Genomic DNA, 19,071 nt, shown 5'->3' on the forward strand with positions numbered 1-19,071 from the left:
AATAGTAACACCTACTTCAGAGATGAGGGATCATACACCATGGGTCCCACCTGTTGCCCCAGCATAACGACAACTCTTTGAGCATCCCCAGTGCCCAAAGTTGGACTACAGATGAAGATCTAGTGTGACCAGGAACAGTGCTTCATTGGCTGTTCTGAGGGCTAAGACTGCTGGTGAAGCACTTGATCCAGGGGGCAAAGAATACAGCACAGTCATGCAAGTAAGGCAGTGCCACCATTGCTTGGCCTCCCAGGAGCCCTAGAACTTGGGGGACTGTACAACTCAGAGCAGTGAATGCTGGCCAGGCACGCTAGGAACCTAGAACTCCCCAGGCCAGAGTGCAGAATTCTTCTGGGTGCTCCCTTTTCTTCTGGGTAAGCTTTAAGACCTGACAGGGATGTTTGGGGTTTTTCTCTGTCCTCACCAGCCTGCCCAGTCCAGCAAGCTATGTGCCCCAGTGTCCCTAAGGCACTGAACCACTCCTCATTTACTAAGTCCCCTTCTGGCACTCCAAGGCCCTATTTCCCCTGACTCCCACCCACACCCTGCCATCCAAGGAAGGCTAAACTCTTTTCCCACACAAAATGTAGGTACCGACCCCACGTGACTGAAAGATCCTGCCTCAGGTTTATTTGTACAAATAGCACAGGAGGACACCAGCCCCATGCAGACAGCAGCCCAGGGGTCACACCAGTCCTTCTGTCCTCACGTTGGCAGACAAAGGCGCTACTCTGGAGCCTTTGTGGGGGCCTGGGCACCTTTGGGAGCGGGAGCGGGAGCGGGAGCGGGAGCTGGAGCCACAGCCGGAGCCGCAGCTGCACCTGCAGCCTTTGCCTTGGTTTGAGCCTTGGCCTGGGACTTTGGCCGGCAGAGCCTGAGACCCTTGGCGATGCGGGCACGAGCACGTTTCCCGAGCCTGGGGTGAGCAATGTAGGCAAGTCGACTGAGCTTGCGGCTGCCGCCCGTTGGGATCCTGGGCTTGACCTCCTTGGGCTTTACAAGAGTCTTGATAGCCTCAGCACGTGCAGTTACGGCCTTGGCGTTGTTGGCCTGCATCTTCTTCAGGCCCCTCTTGTTGTGCTTCTTGGCAAAACGCATGTTCCTCAGGAACTTGGGGTCCACCTGGAAGACAAAAAATGTACAGGTGGCTGTTAAGTGCAGCATGTAGGGGCCCCCAAGTCACCCATGGTGCCCCTCTCCACAGCAGCACCCACGAGACTATCAGTCGCCAGCCGAGGCCTGCTGGGAGCTGAGACAGCATCAAGTCAACCTTAAATGCAGAAATATCTGGCCCTTAGAGCCCAATAGAGCTCAGAAAGGAAGAACAAATTCCTACAGCAGGATTTTGGTTGAGTTTTTCCTGAAACCCCCTCACGGACACCCCACCCCCTCACCCTTAAAAGGTGCCAAATACTAAGGTTAGTACAACAGATTCACAGCAAACAAGGCAGAATAAGGACCAACGGAGGGAAGGGAAGGGGGTGGGGAGAGACCAACAGTACAGTGGAGTAGCAAAGTGGAGACAAGACTCAGTTGTGCTCAGACCCTACAGCCTCAGCCTTCTTGGCTAATCCTTAGAACTCCCTAGCACAGGAAGGGAAGCTGCCCCCTCCATGCCTAGTACTGCATCAGATCAAGGTCATATGGGTGGTCAAAGTGGAATGGAAGGCTCACAAGGTACTGGGTACACAGGCAAGACCACCCCTTCCCTTGAAAAGCTCTGAGTGAGCAAGGGAGATGATCAGACAAACTGCTCTCAGGAGGCAGGTTACAACTCGGGCCAGTAAAAGCCAAGTAAAGCTTTATTACAGGTCTGGCACAGCATGAAGTCCAGGCAAAACGAAGGACAGTTAAGCTACATGAAAGACCCTGACCACGCAACTGGAGCCAAACACACACTTTTTTCTGATTCGGCGCACACACTCACCCCCTTAAGAGATTCATATCGTTGTGATCGGGGTTTCTTGATGCCATTTCTGTGCCATTTTCGGGCTGTGGGGAAAAAAGGAATTAGACCAAAAAAGAGATTTCCTCTAATAAGACCACCATCACAGCTGCAAGCCCGGGAGAACCATAATTTCTCCTTACTTGGGATCCGTCTAAGAAACCCCTTACCACTGAATGCAAAGCACTGTGGGTTATCCCAAGCGGATCCCTGGCTTCTAAATCTACAGCCCCATAGGTAATGCTGGCTGAAAGTAAAATCAGCCCCAGGCCCACTGTAGGAATGTGCCTCCTTTCCCTGACCAGTATCCCTAATCTTTGCCAGGGTCTGGAGCATTAGATGAAGGCTGGGCCAGGGGAACTTACACTGGTTGTGCGTGGTGTGGTTCTTGGACTTGGCCATGTCTGCAACTGGAGGACGAGAGTGGAGATCAGAGCTCGCGGGGCCGGGCCTACCTCTTCGCCTTGATCTAGAAGAACGTTAGGCCAGAAGCCTGAATGAGGCTTCAGCACAGATGCCTTGCATTTGCGCCCTCCACCAGCCCGGATTCATTCTGCACGACCCAACGCCAGTCTCCCCTTCCCAAACTCAGGTAATGGTGCCTCGAAACTACCCCCCCCAGCCGCAAGGCTGCGCTCTCCCCCCAAATCCGAATTCTCCCCCTCCCATCCATCCATTGAGAACCCACGAGCAACGTCCCCGCCCCGCGGCTTCCGCTCCCCACAGCCAGGCAGCCGGTCTCCCCGTCCTCCCTAAGGCCACGCGCCCCGCCGCCGTCCGGGAGTCACGGATGGCTCCGGATACCGCGCGTCTAGCACTCACCGGGGCCCGCAGATCCCGAAACGCCTGGGACCGGAAGAGGAAGAGGAACGCCGTGGTGCAGCACGGGAAATAGGCTTGTCGCGGCAGGAAGGGACTACTGGAAAAGCTTCCCCCAGCGCCGTGAAGATAGGTTCCTAAGCCCGGAGGACACAAGCCAGATGGGAAGGTGGTGCTACGGGCCTGGCCTCGCTCCTTCAGGTTTACCGACCCCTCTCGTTTTTCCTCATATTCCTCCTGACTTGGGTCCCAGGTCTCATTAAAGGTCTTGAAGGCGAAGGGAGTCATTGAGGAATACATGTTAGGCAGGGGGTAACAGGAGATTCGTGTTCCTAAAAAAGTATTTCTGGCTACTGCGCGGAAAATGGACTGTAGCGGGCAGAGGAGGGAGAGCCGTCAGGAGTCTGGTGCAGGATGGGACAGGATGGTGCCTGGAGCTGAGTCGGGGCACGGGGGATGGTTAGGAGTGGGTAAGGAAAGAGGGTAGACTGGGCTTGGGACGCAGAAGATTGGGGAGAGCAAGAAGGCCTGTGTAGCCCCTAAGTTTTTGGCTTGAACAAGTGCGTGAAGATGGTGCTTTTTACAGAAATGGGGAAGATTGGGGGAGGGACAGGGGTCTTGTTGCTTTATTTTGAGGGGGCCAGTGATCCAGATGTTTTTTTATTTTTTTAAGATTTTTTTTTTGATGTGGACCATTTTTAAGGTCTTTATTGAATTTGTTACAATATCTTTTATGTTTTGGTTATTTGGTCACAAGGCATGGTGGGATCTTAGCTCCCCCACCAGGGATGGAACCTGCACCCGCCTCCAGCCCCCCACCCCCCCCACATGGGAAGGCGAAGTCTTAACATCAGGGAAGTCTCCAGATGTTTCTTTTTAGATGCATTAAATGTGATATGCCTGTTGTCATCCAAAATAAGTAAATGTTGCCTCCTAATAACTCTATTGCCTTCCCCACCTCTTACCCCTATAGTTCATTTCCACACAACAGTGGGGCCTGAGGGCACTTTTTAAAAACAAATCAGATCTTGTCACTTAAAGTCTGCAAGGACTTCACCTTGCATTAGAGATAAACTCTTTACCTCCCCTAATCTTGGCAATGCTTTCCTCATCATTCACTTTTCTCCACACCCATGGACTTCTTTCTTTCCTGCCAAGCAGGAATACCTGTTCCTGCTTCAGGGCCTTTACACTTGCTATCCCCTCCACCTGTACCACGTTTTCCCTGCTCTTTGGATAGCGTGCTTGCTTGGAGAAGCCTCCCTGGCCTACCCTATCTAAAACAGAGACCCTCTGCCCCATCTCCCCAGTTACTCTGCATCTTCTCATCCTGTTTGCTTCCTTCACAGAACTTTTCCACACTCTACGTTTTCTATTTACTTGTATATGTGTTCATTGGTTCAAGCACCAAGAGTTCAGAACTGGTTTGGTCACCTTCATTTTCCCATTGCCTGACACAGCACTTGATGTAGAACAGGAACTTGAGAAACACCTACTGAATGGACGTTCCTTGGCAGGCAGGTTCATGGACTGACCGAAGCATTTTGCAGAGAGTTGGGGAGTGAAAGGGAAAGGAGGATGTGGAGGCAGGACACACAGGTGACTCCTTACTGAAGCATTCCTGAGGAGAGGGAGAGAAATCTGGCAGGTGTGAGTTAGGAGAATCAAGAGCAGGCTCAGATGCTCAAGGGGTAACCTAGTGCCAAGAAAGAAACAATTGAACACGGATTCGTGCCCCGGTCCGGGAGGTTCCCACATGCCGCGGAGCGGCTGGGCCCGTGAGCCATGGCCACTGGGCCTGCGCGTCCGGAGCCTGTGCTCCGCAACGGGAGAGGCCACAGCAGTGAGAGGCCCGCGTACCGCAGAAAAAAAAAAAAAAAAGAAACAATTGAGGCCAGAAAGGTGCCTCTGCAGGAGCAGAGTCCTTGAGGGGTGCTGAGAACAGGTGGAGGAGCTAGTAGGCAGAGGTGGGGACTGTAGGAGGTGGGCGTGGCACGAGGCCCCAGGGTATATGGGAGAGGTGGCACTGGAAGTTTGGACAAAGAGGAGGCGGCTTTTTGTTCTGGGGTTTTTTTTTTTTGGCCATGCCACATGGCTTGTGGGATCTTAGTTCCGTGATCAGGGATTGAACCCACACCCTTGGCAGTGAAAGCGCAGAGTCCTAACCACTAGACCACCAGAGAATTCCCAGGGGAGAAGGTTTGACTGCCACACCTTGAGAAAGGGAAGCAAATGTTAGGGGTCGGCAAAAAAGGCTGTGACAGCTTTAAAGGAACCAGGCTGCCCCATTGTGTGGCCTTCCAACTAAGCAGTAGCTCTCACAGATCCTAAAAAGTGAGCAATGACATGTGCTGAGGACTTGGTGTTACTAGGTTGTTTCGACGGTGGCAGAGTAAGCAACGAGCAGAGAGCCATAGTCCGACAGGGAGGCAGATTCAGAGATGATGGCCATGCAGCACTGTTGGAGCTGCTATAGGGATAGGCCCAGGGTGAAATCCCAGCTGTCAGGCAAGGGAGGAGGCAGTGACAAGAATGAGGAGCTTTGGCTGTGACCTGAGGGGACCATTTGGGGGGCTAAAGGGAACCATGATCTGGAGCCATTGGCCTGCCATGCTTTTCATTTTTTTCTTCTTTTAATTAATTAATTTGTTTATTTATTTATTTTTGGCTGTGTTGGGTCTTCGTTGCTGCGCACGGGCTTTCCCTAGTTGTGGCGAGCAGGGGCTACTCTTCGTTTCAGTGTGCGGGCTTCTCAGGACTTCTCATTGCGGTGGCTTCTCTTGTTGCGGAGCACGGGTTCTAGGCGTGCGGGTTTCAGTAGTTGTGGCTCGTGGGCTCTAGAGCGCAGGCTCAGCAGTTGTGGTGCACGGGCTTAGTTGCCCCGTGGCATGTGGGATCTTCCTGGACCAGGGCTCGAACCCATGTCCCCTGCATTGGCAGGCGGATTCTTAACCACTGAGGCACCAGGGAAAGATGGTAGGGCCAGCCATATGTATAAAGAGATAGTTTTCCTACTTTCCTTCCTTTCTTTCTCTCTCCTTCTGTCCTTTCTCCCTTCCTTTCTTCCTTCCTCCTTCTTTCTTCCTCCCTTCCTTCCTTTCTTCCTCTATTTCTCTCTTTCTTTCTTCCCTCCCTCTCCTCTCTCCTCCTCCTTTTCACTCTCTCTTGCTCCTCTTCCAGTCTCTCTCTCTTTTTCTCTTCATAAATGTGTAAAGAGCTTATACAAGCTCTTCTGTAACTTGATTTTATTCATTCAGTAGTAACTCATGGACATCTTTCCCTTTTCATAAAAATCTTTTGTAATCCTATTTTATTTTACACATTTAAAAATCTTATTCTGAGGAGATGTCAGTAAACATCACCAGATGTCAAAGGAGTTTCTAACACAAAAAAGGTAAAGAACTTAGCCCTTCCTCCAGGGCTTCCTCCAGCCCTTCCTCCTCACTCTCTGTGTGTCAGCAGTTCTTGCCCCATCTCTGTCTCTGCAGAGGCCTGGGTCCACTTGCTGACCTCTGTGGCATAGCCTTGGGCAGAACTACTACCTGGACTCAGCAGAACGTCTATCACCCAGGCCCCTTGTAAACGCCTTGGACATAAGACACAGAGAGATGTGAGGCCTCGGTGACCAGACGGACCTTGGACTTGGCAGGGCTGGATGTGATCCGCCTGAGCCATGTGGCCTGCGGTGGTATTGTCTTGTCCAGGCCTTGTCTAGAGCTACAGCCCAACTCACAGCTCGAGTAGGATCCACTGGGGCTTACTCATTGAAATTATAGGGTCAGAGATATCTGGGGTGATTTTTTTCTGTGCCTGGCACAGTGCCAAGTACATGTGGGGACCTGATAAATGTTTGAGGAATTAAATGTACGTACTTCACCAATCCAGGCAGATGGCAGAATCAGGAGGCAAGAGGTCAGTTGGCCTGGAGGGATTTCACAGAGACAAAAGTCAGCTTTTCTACTTGGTCCAGATCTCTGTTCTCTAAGCCTCAGTTCTGAGTGTAACCTGCAGATGAAAATAGTAATTGTCTTGTGGGGTTAAACCGGATAATTTTTTTAAAATTGAAGTATAATTGATTTACAATCTTGCATTAATTTCTCATGTACAGCAAAGTGATTCATGTATATATATTCTTTTTCATATTCTTCATATGGTTAATTACAGGAAATTGAATATAGTTCCCTGTGCTATATAGTAGAACCCTGTTGTTTATCTATTTTATATATAGTAGTTTGTATCTGCTAATCCCAAACTCCTAATTTATCCCTCCCCCACCCTTTCCCTTTGGTAACCATAAGTTTGCTTTCTGTGTCTGTGAGTCTGTTTCTGTTTCATAAATAAGCTCATTTGTGTCATATTTTAGATTTCACATATAAGTGATATCATAGGGGATTTCTCTTTATGACTTGCTTCACTTAGGATGATAATCTCTAGGTCCATCTATATTGCTGCAAATTGCATTATTTCATTCGTTTTATGGCTGAGTAGTATTCCACTGTGTGTATGCCATATATATGCGCACACACACACACACACGCACGCGCACGCACACACGCACACACACACACCACATCTTCTTCATCCATTCATCTGTCAATGGACATTTAGGTTGCTTCCATGTCTTAGCTATTGTAAATAGTGCTGCTATGAACACTGGGGTGCATGTATCTTTTTGAATTAGAGTGTTCTTCAGATATATGCCCAGGAGTAGGATTGCTGGGTCATATGGTAACTATATTTTTCGTTTTTTAAGGAACCTCCCTACTGTTTTCCATAGTGGCTGCACCAATTTACATTCCCGCCAACAGTGCAGAAGTGTTCATTTTTCTCCACATCCTTTCCCGCATTTATTATTTGTAGACTTTTTTTTTTTTTGTAGACTTTTTGGTGATGGCCATTCTGACCAGTGTGAGGTGATACCTCATGGTTTTGATTTGCATTTCTCTAATAATTGGCAATGTTGAGCATCTTTTCATGTGCCTGTTGGCATCTGTATGTCTCTTTTGGCGAAATGTCTATTTAGGTCTTCTGCCCCTTTTTTTTTTTTTTTTCCGGTACGCGGGCCTCTCACTGTTGGGGCGTCTCCCGTTGCGGAGCACGGACTCCGGACGCGCAGGCTCAGCGGCCATGGCTCACGGACCCAGCTGCTCCGCGGCATGTGGGATCTTCCCAGACCGGGGCACGAACCCGTGTCCCCTGCATCGGCAGGCGGACTCTCAACCACTGCGCCACCAGGGAAGCCCCTTCGGACCATTTTTGATTGGGTTGTTTTGTTTTGCTTTGTTTGATATTGAGTTGTATGAACTGTGTGTATATTTTGGAAATTAATCCCTTGTCAGTTGCATTGTTTGCAAATATTTTCTCCCAATCCGTAGGTTGTCTTTTCATTTTGTTTATGGTTTCCTTTGCTGTGCAAAAGTTTATGTTTGATTAGATCCCATTTGTTTACTTTTGCTTTTATTTCTATTGCCTTGGGAGACCGACCTAATGAAACATTGCTGCAATTTACGTCAGAGAATATTTTGCCTATGTTCCTTTCTAGGAGTTTTATAGTATCATGTTTTATATTTAAGCCTTTAAGCCATTTGGAGTTTATTTTTGTGTATAGTATGAGGGTGTGTTCTAACTTCATTCATTTACATGGGGTGTCCCACTTTCCCACCACCACTTGCTGAAGAGACTGTCTTTTCTCCATCGCATATTCTTGCCTCCTTTGTTGAAGATTAATTGATCATAGGTGTATGGGTTTATTTCTGGGCACTCTATTTGTTCCATTGATCCATATATCTGTTTTTGTGCTGATACCACTCTGTTTTGATTACTGAGGCTTTGTAGTATTGTCTGAGGTCTGGAAGGGTTTTGCCTTCAGCTTTGTTCTCTTTCCTCAGGATTGCTTTGGCAATTCTCAGTGTTGTATGATTCCATGTACATTTTAGGATTATTTGTTCTTGTTCTGTGGAAAATGGCATGGGAAATATGATAGGGATCACATTAAATCTGTAGATTGCTTTGGGTAGTGTGGCTGCTTTAACAATATTAATTTCTCCAATCCAAGAGCATGGGATATCTCTCCATTTCTTTGAATCATCTTCAGTTTCCTTTATCAGGTAAACCGGATAATTTGAGTAAAGCACTGAACACTGTGCTGGGTATATATTAGGTGTTCAGTCATTGTTCTTCCCAGCCATGCTGTTCCCCACAACGGCTCTGGGGAGGCAGAAATGGCTTAGGGGAAATGTCAGTATCAAGTGAATGCTAAAAATGAGCACAGGGGGCTTCCCTGGTGGCGCAGTGGTTGGGAGTCCACCTGCCGATGCAGGGGACACGGGTTCGTGCCCTGGTCTGGGAGGATCCCACATGCCGCGGAGCAGCTGGGCCCATGGGCCATGGCCGCTGGGCCTGCGTGTCCGGAGCCTGTGCTCTGCGTCGGGAGAGGCCACGGCAGTGAGAGGCCCGCGTACCGCAAAAAAAAAAAAAAATGAGCACAGGATCCAAAGAAGGGCCAGGATGGAAGGACATGACAGTCCTTAGGGGTGCTGGGGTCCCCTCAGTCCTGAAGTTCCAGAGGACAGGGACTACCAGTGTGCCCAGATAGGAGCAACCAGAGTGGCTGATCAGAAGCAGGACGTTTTACCTGTGGGAAAGAAGACTGGGGGTCAGAGAGGAGGCCCCTAAGCACCGGGTTAAGCTTTGGATCTGCTTAGAAATTCCTGTGAGAGGCCACTTGGTTCTTGTGGCCCCAGAGGGCAGAGCTATGATTGAGGGAGGCAAATACCATGGGCAAGGGTCATTTTTGCAGTCAGATTTTCTTCCAAACCATGGGCTGCTCCCAGAGGTAGTAAGCTCTCAGATACGAGGAATTCCTGGGGATGGAGGTTGAAATATGGGATGGAGGGTTGGAAAATACAACTCTCAAGTTCACTTTCCTCCAAAAGTCTGGGATTCGTAGCTCCTGGGAGAAGGAAAGGTGGTGGGCAGCTTGCAGTGCCAGGCTGGGGTCCAGGATCTGTCGGGAAGAGAGAAGACAGGTCCCGCAGAGGCTTGGGGGTGCAGCGCATTCCTCCAGTCACTGGGGACACCTTCATAGCCCCAGGCCACTGATTTTCCCTCTGGGGGGCTCCTGGCCCAGAAGTGATGTGTCTTCACTGAGGAATGTGAGCCTGTCTTCCACATGGGGGCAGCACAGGACTGCAGATGGAGTGGGGCCACCGCAGGCCACCTGGAGCTCCCCTCCTTTGGGAAGAAGTCCTTTGAGCCTCCCAGACCTCTCACACCCCTGCTTCTGGCATCCATTCCCCACCCCCCCACAAGCCCCTGTCTGCCCATTCTTGACAGGTTCTCTGGGTAGGTTGTCTCCCCTGGCTTCAAGCTCCTGGTAGTGGTGGTATAGGGTGTCTTTCCCCAGAGAGGGAACAGGGCAGAGAAAGTGGAGCCTGTGGGTATCCCTGGGCACAGCCCCTGCTGGTCCACATCAGAGTTACTAGAGGCTATGTCTGTTTGGGGTTAAAGGAACGGGTTTGTGTTTTTTTAATTAATTTATTTAATTTGGTTTTTTTTGGCTGTGTTGGGTCTTCATTGCTGCACACAGGCTTTCTCCAGTTGCAGCGAGCGGGGGCTACTCTGCATTGTGGTGTGCGGGCTTCTCATTGCGGTGGCTTCTCTTGTTGCAGAGCATGGACTTCAGAGTGCAGGCTCAGTAGTTGTGGTGCACGGGCTCTAGAGCGCAGGCTTAATAGTTGTGGCACACGGGCTTAGTTGTTCCGCGGCATGTGGGATCTTCCCGGACAAGGGATCGAACCCATGTCCCCTGCATTCTTAACCACTGCGCCACCAGGGAAGCCCAAGGAATGGGTTTTGACATCAGACTGACTCGGATTCAAATTCCTTCCTCCTTCCCTCCCTCTCTCCCTTCCTCCCTCCCTCCCTCCCTCCCTGCCTCCCTGCATTGGGTCTTAGTTGCTGCACGTGGGATCTTCATTGAGGTACGTGGGATCTTTTGTTGTGGTGCACGGGCTCTTCATTGCGGCGCTGCGCTTCTCTCTAGTTGTGGCATGCGGGTTTTTCTTTCTCTAGTTGTGGCACGTGGGCTCCAGGGCGCATGGGCTCTGTAGTTTGTGGCACGCGGGGTCTCTTGGTGAGGTGCACAGGCTCAGTACTTGTGGTGCACGGGCTTAGTTGCCCTGTGGCATGTGGGATCTTAGTTCCCTGACCAGGGATCGAACCCGCATCCCCTGCGTTGGAAGGCGGATTCTTTACCACTGGACCACCAGGGAAGTCCCTCGGGTTCAAATTCTGACCACTGCTCACCAGTGGAGTGACTTCATCTCTCTCAGCCTCAGTCTCTTCGCTTGTGACAGTGGAGGGAGTGCAGAGCAGGCAGGAAGCCTCCTGGGGCCTGGCTGAGCATTCCCGAGACCACACAGAAGCCTTGGGAGCTGGCAGGGTTCCCATCACCCTATTTCACAGATGGGGAGATGGAGTCCTTGGGCATGACTTGCTAGGGGTCCCACAGCCAAATGGAGAGCTACTGTGGTCCAGATGCCCCCCAGGACCAGAGGAGCATGGGATGGTGTGTGCCCAGTGAGGTCATGGAGGAAGCCCTGTGACACTGACCGGTGACCTGGAAGAAGCCCTGGCCTCTATGGCCAACAGATGCCCAGAGTGGGGGAGGGTCCGTTGTGCTGGCTCTGCCTCCACTCAGACTCACTGGGCCCTCCCAGAACACGCCTAGAAAGGAGGGGGTGTTGGTGTTGGTGGCAGTGTCCCTGGGAGGAGGACAGGCTCCTGCCAGTTTTGGATGGGGCTGGGGTCTGTGAGCCTCAGGCAGGCAGGGACTGGCCAGGCTTGAAGGAGGGGGCGCTCAGCAGTACAGAGGACTGACCTGCCAGGAAGGGAGGGATGGAGTAGGTGGGCAGGAGAGGGGGCTGGACAGAGCAGGACTGCACCTCTAAGGGGCTCCCCCAGCTCTCACCCCTGCTTCCAAGGTGAAAAAAGAGCATGTGAAAAAGAGCAATGAAGCTGAGGATTGGGAGGCACCCCCTCTCTTCCCCCCAGCAGCCTCCAGTAGAGCCAGCAGTGTCACTGCCATGGCAACCGCAGCCCCTCCAGCTTCCCTTTCTCCTTTAGCCCCATCCTGCTTGGATGCCCCTATGGCCTGTGTGTGTCTTCCTAGCCCAGGGAAAGAGGCTGGGGGTAGGGGAGGCCTCCTTTCTCAGCCCCCGTTATGGCCCAGGGGCTGGATCCCAGGACCACCCCTGCCTCAGGATCACGTGGAAGATTCTTTAAGTGTGCGAGAGGGAAGGGTGTAGTAGCTTTTGCAATAATTATTCTGAATGGACAAGGCGGCTATCACCTCCCTAAGGTTTCAAACCCCCAACTCTCAAAGTCCCTATTCTCTCCCAGGACACAGAGGCTGCGACCCAGGAGCCCCTGGCAGAGTTGAGAAAACCAGCATTGGGGCAGGGGCCTTGAAGATCATCTGGTTCCCGTCTCCAAGCCTATAGGTGGGGAAGCTGAGGTCTGGAGAGGAGCAGGGACTTGCCCAAAGCACACAGAGGGTATGTGGCAAAGTCAGGCAGGGAACCAGGGTGGTCAGACCAGGGGGGTTTGGGGCAGGCAGTGAGGGCCAGGAGGTCTGTGTCCCACAGTGGGGGGCCAGGTCTGGGGAAGGCTCTGGGCCTGCCCTTGCCTGCTCCTCATTTAGTGCTTCAGTAAACCCCCTCCCAGCCTCAGTGCATAATGGACTGAGTGAGAGGGAGGAGGCCTGGCCCTGTTTAGGGAGGAACAAGGGACACCAAAAAGAGCAGAAAGGAGCTGGGGATCTGAAGAGGGGCACAGTCAGGAGAGCTAGGGACCCTAAAGGTCCCAGGGCTACTGCCACGGTCACCTGGAGCATCTATTATGTGCAGAGCCTGAGGGGCTGGGACAGGAGGAAGCTGTGGGCACAGGACCCCAAGATGTAGAACAGAGAGGGGTCCATCTAGGCAGGAGCCTCTGGGGTTTGGAAGAGGGACTCTGCAGCCTTCCTGGGAGAGGAGGGATGCTGCTGGGGCTCAAACGCAGGTCGTGTAAGGTCAGGGAGAGGTGGGAGGGGCTGAGCGGGCACAAGCTGGCATTTGCTCCCTATGACTCCCTGGCACCGGACCCCAGCTGATCAGGGCCTCCCTGAGCTGTCACTGCACCCCCAAAGCCCCAGGGGCCTGGCCCACAGTGGGTTTCCTCACCTTCCAGCACACAGTCCTAAATCCAGGGCCTGGGCAGGAAAGGGGCATCCTGCTAGGGCCGGGAGCCAGGAGCTGTGCATCAGCTGTTGCCAGTGCTCGCCACACCCGCAGAGTGGCTTCTCTTGTTAATCCCATGTTGCTGATGAGGAAACAGAGGCCCAGAAAGGTAAAGTGTCTTGCCCAGGGTCACCCAGCTCTTTCTCCTCTGTCAAGGCCACTCCTGGAAGCTCTTCTGGGCTTGGATGCTGCCTGAGACGCACACTGATGACAGCTTGGGAGAAGGAGGGCCACGGCCTACTTGAGGAGCGCGCGTCTGAGAGAGTGTGCTGTGGCATCCACAGCAGGTGGGAACCCCGTACAGCATTGCCAGTCCTTCCTTTCTGTGTCCCCCTACACCTGTTCATTAGTTGGTCGTCACATTCTCAGGCCTCACAGTCTGTCCACTGGTAAAGGTTGGAGGGCATGACCTAGATGCTGCCTTGACACTTAGCAGCTGGGTGACCTTGAGCAAACGCTCTGTCCTCCTGTGGCTCTGTGACCTCCCTTTGAGATGGGGACGAGGGCACCACCTACTACACTAGGGGTTGTGGGGAGGCTCCAGGGACCCTTCCTTGCCAAGTGCTTACGGGGCCTGGCCCACGGTCTCTGTTCCTCGTTTTTGTTTTGTTTTGCCACACCACGCGGCACGTGGGATCTTAGTTCCCCAACCAGGGATTGAAGGCGCACCCCTGCAGTGGGAGCGTGGAGTCTTAACCACTGGACCGCCAGGGAAGTCCCTCTCTGTCCCATTTGATAGCCCCTCTGGGACAAGGCTTGAATCAGCCAGAAGGCCAGGCAAGTGATAAAGGGATCCCTCTGTGACCCCCAAATTCCCCTGGAAACACGTAGGCTGCCCACCCCCAAGGCACCCCGCCCAGAGCGGGATGGGAGAGTGGGGATGGCTCCCCCTGACGCCCTCTTCACCATCCGCAGGGATGACGGGGATGGGGCCAGGAGAGGGCGGGCTGAGGACAGCTGTTGAGTGGTGGCGGTGAGGGGCATGTGGGGGACCCCGGCCACCCCTAACAACCGGGTCCCAGCACAGGGAGCCCGCGGGTGAGAGACCCAGGGTCCTCGCTCTGTCTCAGAGCTGGCCCGCCTGCCTGGCACGAGCCCTCCAAGCACTGGTTTTAATCTATCTTTTTTTGCAAGCAGCTCCTGGAGGTGCGGGGGCGGTTTCCCCTTGACTCGAGTCTCTAGGAGGATGCGGCTTGGCTAAAAATAACTCGAATTACTGTGCTCCCGCCCCGAGGCCGGAGGAGGGGCCTAGGGGGGCGGGGGGGGGGGGGGGCTGTGGGGGCGGGAGCCCGGAGGGAATGTTGCAGCAGCAGTGGGGAGGGGGTTCCCTGAAAGGAGCTGGAGAAACGCGGATATTGGCAGGTGGAAAGGGGTGCAGGACATGCAAGGGAACGGCCCTTTCTCACCCACTTCTCTCCAGGGAGGCCAGTGCTTCTGGAGCAGAGCTGGGGGTGAAGGCTGGCCCTGATCCCTGGCCCCACACCATGGAGGGGGCCAGCCTTGCTGGGTGGTAGCAGTGGGCTCCTTCCAGCAGGAAGTCTGTGTTTGGAGGAGACCACCCCGCTTCAGCTCAGCCCTGTTGAATGCAAGCAGTGACAGCAGGGGGCGCAGATCTGGGCTCCTGGTCCCCAGCTCTCCTTCCCTGCGGCCTGACACTGAGCCCCAAATCCTCATCCAAAAACGGTGCGACTGCAAAATTAAGCACCTGACTCCTGGGCACTCCAAGGCCTCCTCTCCCAGCCCCACCTGCGCCTTCTGTCTGGAGAGGCAGCATTAGGCTCCCTGTCACACCCTTGGTATAGGGCTGAGAGCCCATCGTGTGACCACCCCTCAGAGCAGGGTGGAGGCTGTGTCAGGGTCCGGGAGGCCCTAAGCCAGGCAGGATCTGGGGTCCTCCGCACAAAGGGGGGCTGGTCAAGGAGGGTGGGGACTCCAGGTGCCCATGGGATGGGGGAGGTAACGGTGGGGCCCAGACAGGAGGCTGGGGACAGGCTGCACAATGGGCTGCTGGCCCTGGTGGCCTTCTGGTGCTGCCCTCTCTGCCATCCCCAGCTTCACACCACAGGGCTGAGACAGTGCAAGAAGGAGCACAAGAGGCTCAGTGGCAGGGCATGGATCATGTGGTGGAGAGGGGACAGCATGGCTGCCCTTTGCACACACACAGACCCTGCAGAGGCAGTGGGAAATGCACTGGAGGGGGGCCAATCAGCCCTGCAGCAGGGAATGGGCTGGGACATACAGGTCCCTGGGTAGGGGCCCTCCATGCGCCATGCCTCAGCTTCCTCATCCTTAGGGGTGGCCATGGGATGCCTTGGAAAGCGCCTTAGATGGAGAGCAAAAGAAGCTGAAGCAGGAGTAGGGAAAAGGGCAATGGCAACGAAGTCAGCTACCCCTGCCTGCCACTGAGCACTCACGGGGCTCCCTGTGAGGGCGGTCCTAAGATTACCCCCACTTTACACATGAGGAAACTGAGGCTCAGAAAGAAGAATTGACTCATCCAAGGTTGTAGACCTTGTGCAAGATGAACTGGGCCTTTGAACCCAGGACCATCTGACTACACAGTCTGTTTCTCCATTTCATCTTGAACATGGAGCCAGATGTACTTATGAGGTTGACTCAAGGTGGGGTGCACGGGTATTCATCCAGATATGAGATACACAGAGTCGCTTCAGCTGGACCCCTACCCAGACCTACCAATCCCCTGCCCCTCCAGGGTTGGCTCAGGTCACAGGGAGCCTCGTTCTGGGGCACCAGTGTGCCTGGGAAGTACCTGTGTGTGCAGGGGGGTCGGGGAGAAGAGGGAGTGTGTACTCTGCCGGGATGGGAACAAGACAAGTGATAACAATAATGATAATAAAATCCCCCCAAAATAATGATGTTTTTAGCAGCACTGTTCCTGAGGAGAAACTAAGAGCAACACAAACATCCAGTAAGAGGAGAATTGAGAAATCAACCACAGCTCCCACAGCAGCAGGGGTGAGTCCTAAACCATAACGTAGAATGAAGAACACAAATTGCAAGAAACTACGTTCAGTTCAAAGCCATTTCTATAAAGTCCCCCACCAGAGTAAAACTACACAATACTGTTTTAGGCATTCATATGTGGATGATAAAGCTCTTACAAAAGAGCAGAAGTGATAAACCAAGATTCTTGGTACACTGGGGGAGGCAGGAGTTGGGTAGGGGTGGCACACACAGGGAGATTCCACCAGTGAACGTCTGTTACTGGCCCACGGGGTGCCAGGCGCTATTTGTGGTGCTGGGGGTGGGGCATGCGGGTACAAGCAAGACAGACGTGAACCCCAGGCCTCATGGCCCTTACAGTCTCACGAGACACACTTCCTTCCTGTTCTTGTGCTGTGGAATAGGTCACCAGTGTCCATTATGTTATTATGTATTGTCACAGATATTCCTTTACATTAATCAAATACTGTATTTAAAGAGATAAATAAGGAATAAACACAAATGTAATTGACCTCCCCCTTAAAAAAATCCCACCCAAGTTGGTGAGCTCTGGAGGCTGAACTCCTCTCCCTGCCTCCTCTCATTGATACTCCATCACAATGATCCAGGAGTCCCAATCCCTGGACCCCATCCCCCCTCCAATCTCCAGTCGCAGCTGAATGTCCCACAAGGTTATTCCCTCAGGCAAAGGTAAAAATGGCTTGGAGTGCAAGATTGGTAGACAGGGCAGGGTACTCAACCTCTGGGAGAGCCAGAGCCAGTTGGGGAGATAAAATGCAATGGAGGGAGGTGCAGAGCCTGGGAAAGATCCCTCCTCTTTCTGGCCCAGGGCTCTTGCACAACATTAGTAGAGGTGGAGGGTGCAGTAGGTGGGAAGTAACAGGCCTGCTCTGTCTCAAGCTCTTCATCTTCACCTGGGGGGCTCCGTCTGCCATCCGTCTGTCCATCCATCCAGCCAACTATACACCATATAATGGACATAGGTGACCTACCACACAACACAAGACCAGGAACAAAATGTGCCTTGTGAGACTGTAAGCTGCATGAGGCCTGGGGTTCATGTCTGTCTGGCTTGGCTTGTGCCTACATCCCTGCCCCCCATCCCAGCTCCCCTGCACAGCCCTCTTGGGGCAGGGCCAGTCTAGCCACCCTCACCCAATGGCCTGGTACATGGTAGATACTTGCTGAGGGGTACCCGGCCTCACCGTCACTGCTTTCAGCAAAAGCAGAAAAGGATGCACCTCCAGGCCCTCACATGTGCTGTTCCCTCTGCCTGGAACAGTGCACCCTCCAACCTGGCTCAGCCTAAAGGTCATCACCTCTGGGAGGCCTTCCAGGACCACCCCAGCCAGGCCAAGCCCCTCTCTCCACACCTCCCCCAACACCACAATCTGTATCATGGTCATGCTTTGTCTAGGTCCATCTCTCCTTCTGAGTGGGGGGACTCCAAGGTCAGGCCCAGGTCCTCCAGCATCTGGGCTGGGCCAGGGCCCACAGGAGGCTCTCAGCTTCATCTTCTCGGCCATTCTTACACCTGAATACAGTTTGGCATTTTTTTCCCTGGAGGAGCCAGGCCCAAGGGGGAGGCCAGCCACTTCAACAGCCCCCGCATCTCTTGGACTCCACTTTCTAGGTCTTTGCCCCTCCCCCAGCAGTCCGCCCATCTTCCACCCTGAGGGCTACCGGGGCTCCACACATCCATCTCTTCTCTTCTAGAGCTGCCCTCAGCAGGAGAGATAGTGGTGGGAAGTGTCCAGGGCTGGGAAAATGGGGCTACAGGAGATCCCTGGGAGAACCCTCCCCCCCAGCTCTCTATGTCCACAGCCTGTGAGGGATGCAGGGTGGGGGATGGGAGAGATGGCAGTGGCTGGTCATCAGTCCAAATCCAGGTCACTCCCAGCCTGCTTAGCAGCCGTCGATAATTAGGGGCCAGCAGGACGTGGGCAGGTGGGTGGCAGGAGACCTAATTGTCTGACTTTTCAGGTAATTAACGGGAGGCTGTCTGGTCTATCCCCGCGGGGCCCAGCATCCGCCACCCCATCCCCTGGGCAGCCCCAGCCGCCTAATGAGGCCAATTATTGAGTGGTGCCCGGGCCCTCATTAGTCACCTGGAAGGGTCATGTGGGAATGGCACCGGGGGTGGGGCTCAGCCAGCCATGGTGGAGGCTGGGAGCCCCCAGCGATCGGGATGCAGGATGTGCTGCCTGTAGGTCTCTGCAGCTGCACGCTGAAGGTAGCCCACCCACACTTGGGACCTCACTTCTTGCCTCTGCTCTCAGGGCAGCAGCTTTAGGTCAAATCCTCTCCCTGCCATTTCCCAGCTGTGTGGCCGTGGGAGTGTCACTCCCCCTCTCCTACCCTCTGTTTCCTGAATCAGAGATGATGGATGTAAAATGCCTGGGGCACAGTGGGTTCCCAGTGCACAGGTGCTCACCTTCTCCCCACGGGGCCAACTCCTTTCCTTCACTCTTGAGGAAATGTTGGCCCAGAGTGGGTAGGGCCTAAGGTCACTGGTGTGTCCAAAGCCCACTCTGCAGGGCCTGGGCACCAGGGAGGGCAGCAGGGATGCTGAGGGATGGCCCTCTGGGATTCGCCCAAGGGACCTCAACAGCAGGGCAGGGGAGTCCTGGGAGGAGTCATAGAGGCGATCTGGCCAAGGAGAGGGGCCACCCAAGAGCAGCTGGACTTTCCGGACACCTGAGCAGAGTGGCGATGGGGAAGCAGGAAATCTCTAGGAAATGCGGGGCTTTGGAGATCGTGATGGAGCCGGAGGCCCTCCACTCCCTGAATGCTCCAGGACACTCAAGAAAAGCCCACAGGCATGTGACGGTGCCACAGCCTGCTGTCCAAGGCAGGGATCCATTCTTTCTTGGTTGGTCCACACCAATCTTGGCCCAGGAGATCACTGTGCCTTCAGATGTTGAGTGTTTTTGGCTTCTGTGGCTTCTTTGTTTTAAGAATTCTGTGACCTAATTCCATGCTAACAAATTCCATGCTGTTCTGGCTCCTATAATCGTCAGCTAATGCTACTTTTGGTCCTCCTGCCAGCCCAGAATCTTGGTC

At 53.5% G+C, this 19,071-nt stretch overlaps 1 protein-coding gene and 1 long non-coding RNA gene across 4 annotated transcripts in view; one reads left to right on the forward strand and one right to left on the reverse strand.

Moving 5' to 3' along the window:
* Window positions 1–604: 604 nt before the first annotated feature.
* On the reverse strand, window positions 605–2,895 carry RPL29 (ribosomal protein L29). 3 transcript variants are annotated; one of them, XM_033865080.2, is made up of 4 exons: window positions 2,768–2,895; window positions 2,311–2,414; window positions 1,928–1,992; window positions 605–1,122 (listed from the first exon to the last, which is right to left on the reverse strand). In XM_033865080.2, the coding sequence occupies exons 2-4, from the start codon at window positions 2,345–2,347 to the stop codon at window positions 727–729; spliced, it is 498 nt and encodes a 165-aa protein (XP_033720971.1). In that variant the 5' UTR covers window positions 2,348–2,414; window positions 2,768–2,895; the 3' UTR covers window positions 605–726. The 3 variants fall into 3 exon arrangements, with proteins under 3 accessions (XP_033720971.1, XP_073667288.1, XP_033720972.1); XM_073811187.1 differs by having other exon boundaries at window positions 2,311–2,355; window positions 2,768–2,794; XM_033865081.2 differs by lacking the exon at window positions 2,768–2,895 and adding an exon at window positions 2,634–2,751.
* Window positions 2,892–19,071, forward strand: part of LOC109552188 (uncharacterized) — a 74,852-nt gene continuing 58,672 nt past the window's right edge. Inside the window, exons 1-5 of the long non-coding RNA XR_012334627.1 lie at window positions 2,892–2,965; window positions 10,721–10,746; window positions 12,167–12,321; window positions 13,201–13,331; window positions 15,930–16,020. This is a non-coding gene — a long non-coding RNA (uncharacterized lncRNA). The remainder of the gene's footprint in view (window positions 2,966–10,720; window positions 10,747–12,166; window positions 12,322–13,200; window positions 13,332–15,929; window positions 16,021–19,071) is intronic.

This window comes from Tursiops truncatus, chromosome 10 (genome assembly GCF_011762595.2).
Source record: "Tursiops truncatus isolate mTurTru1 chromosome 10, mTurTru1.mat.Y, whole genome shotgun sequence".
Classification (NCBI taxonomy): Eukaryota; Metazoa; Chordata; class Mammalia; order Artiodactyla; family Delphinidae; genus Tursiops; species Tursiops truncatus.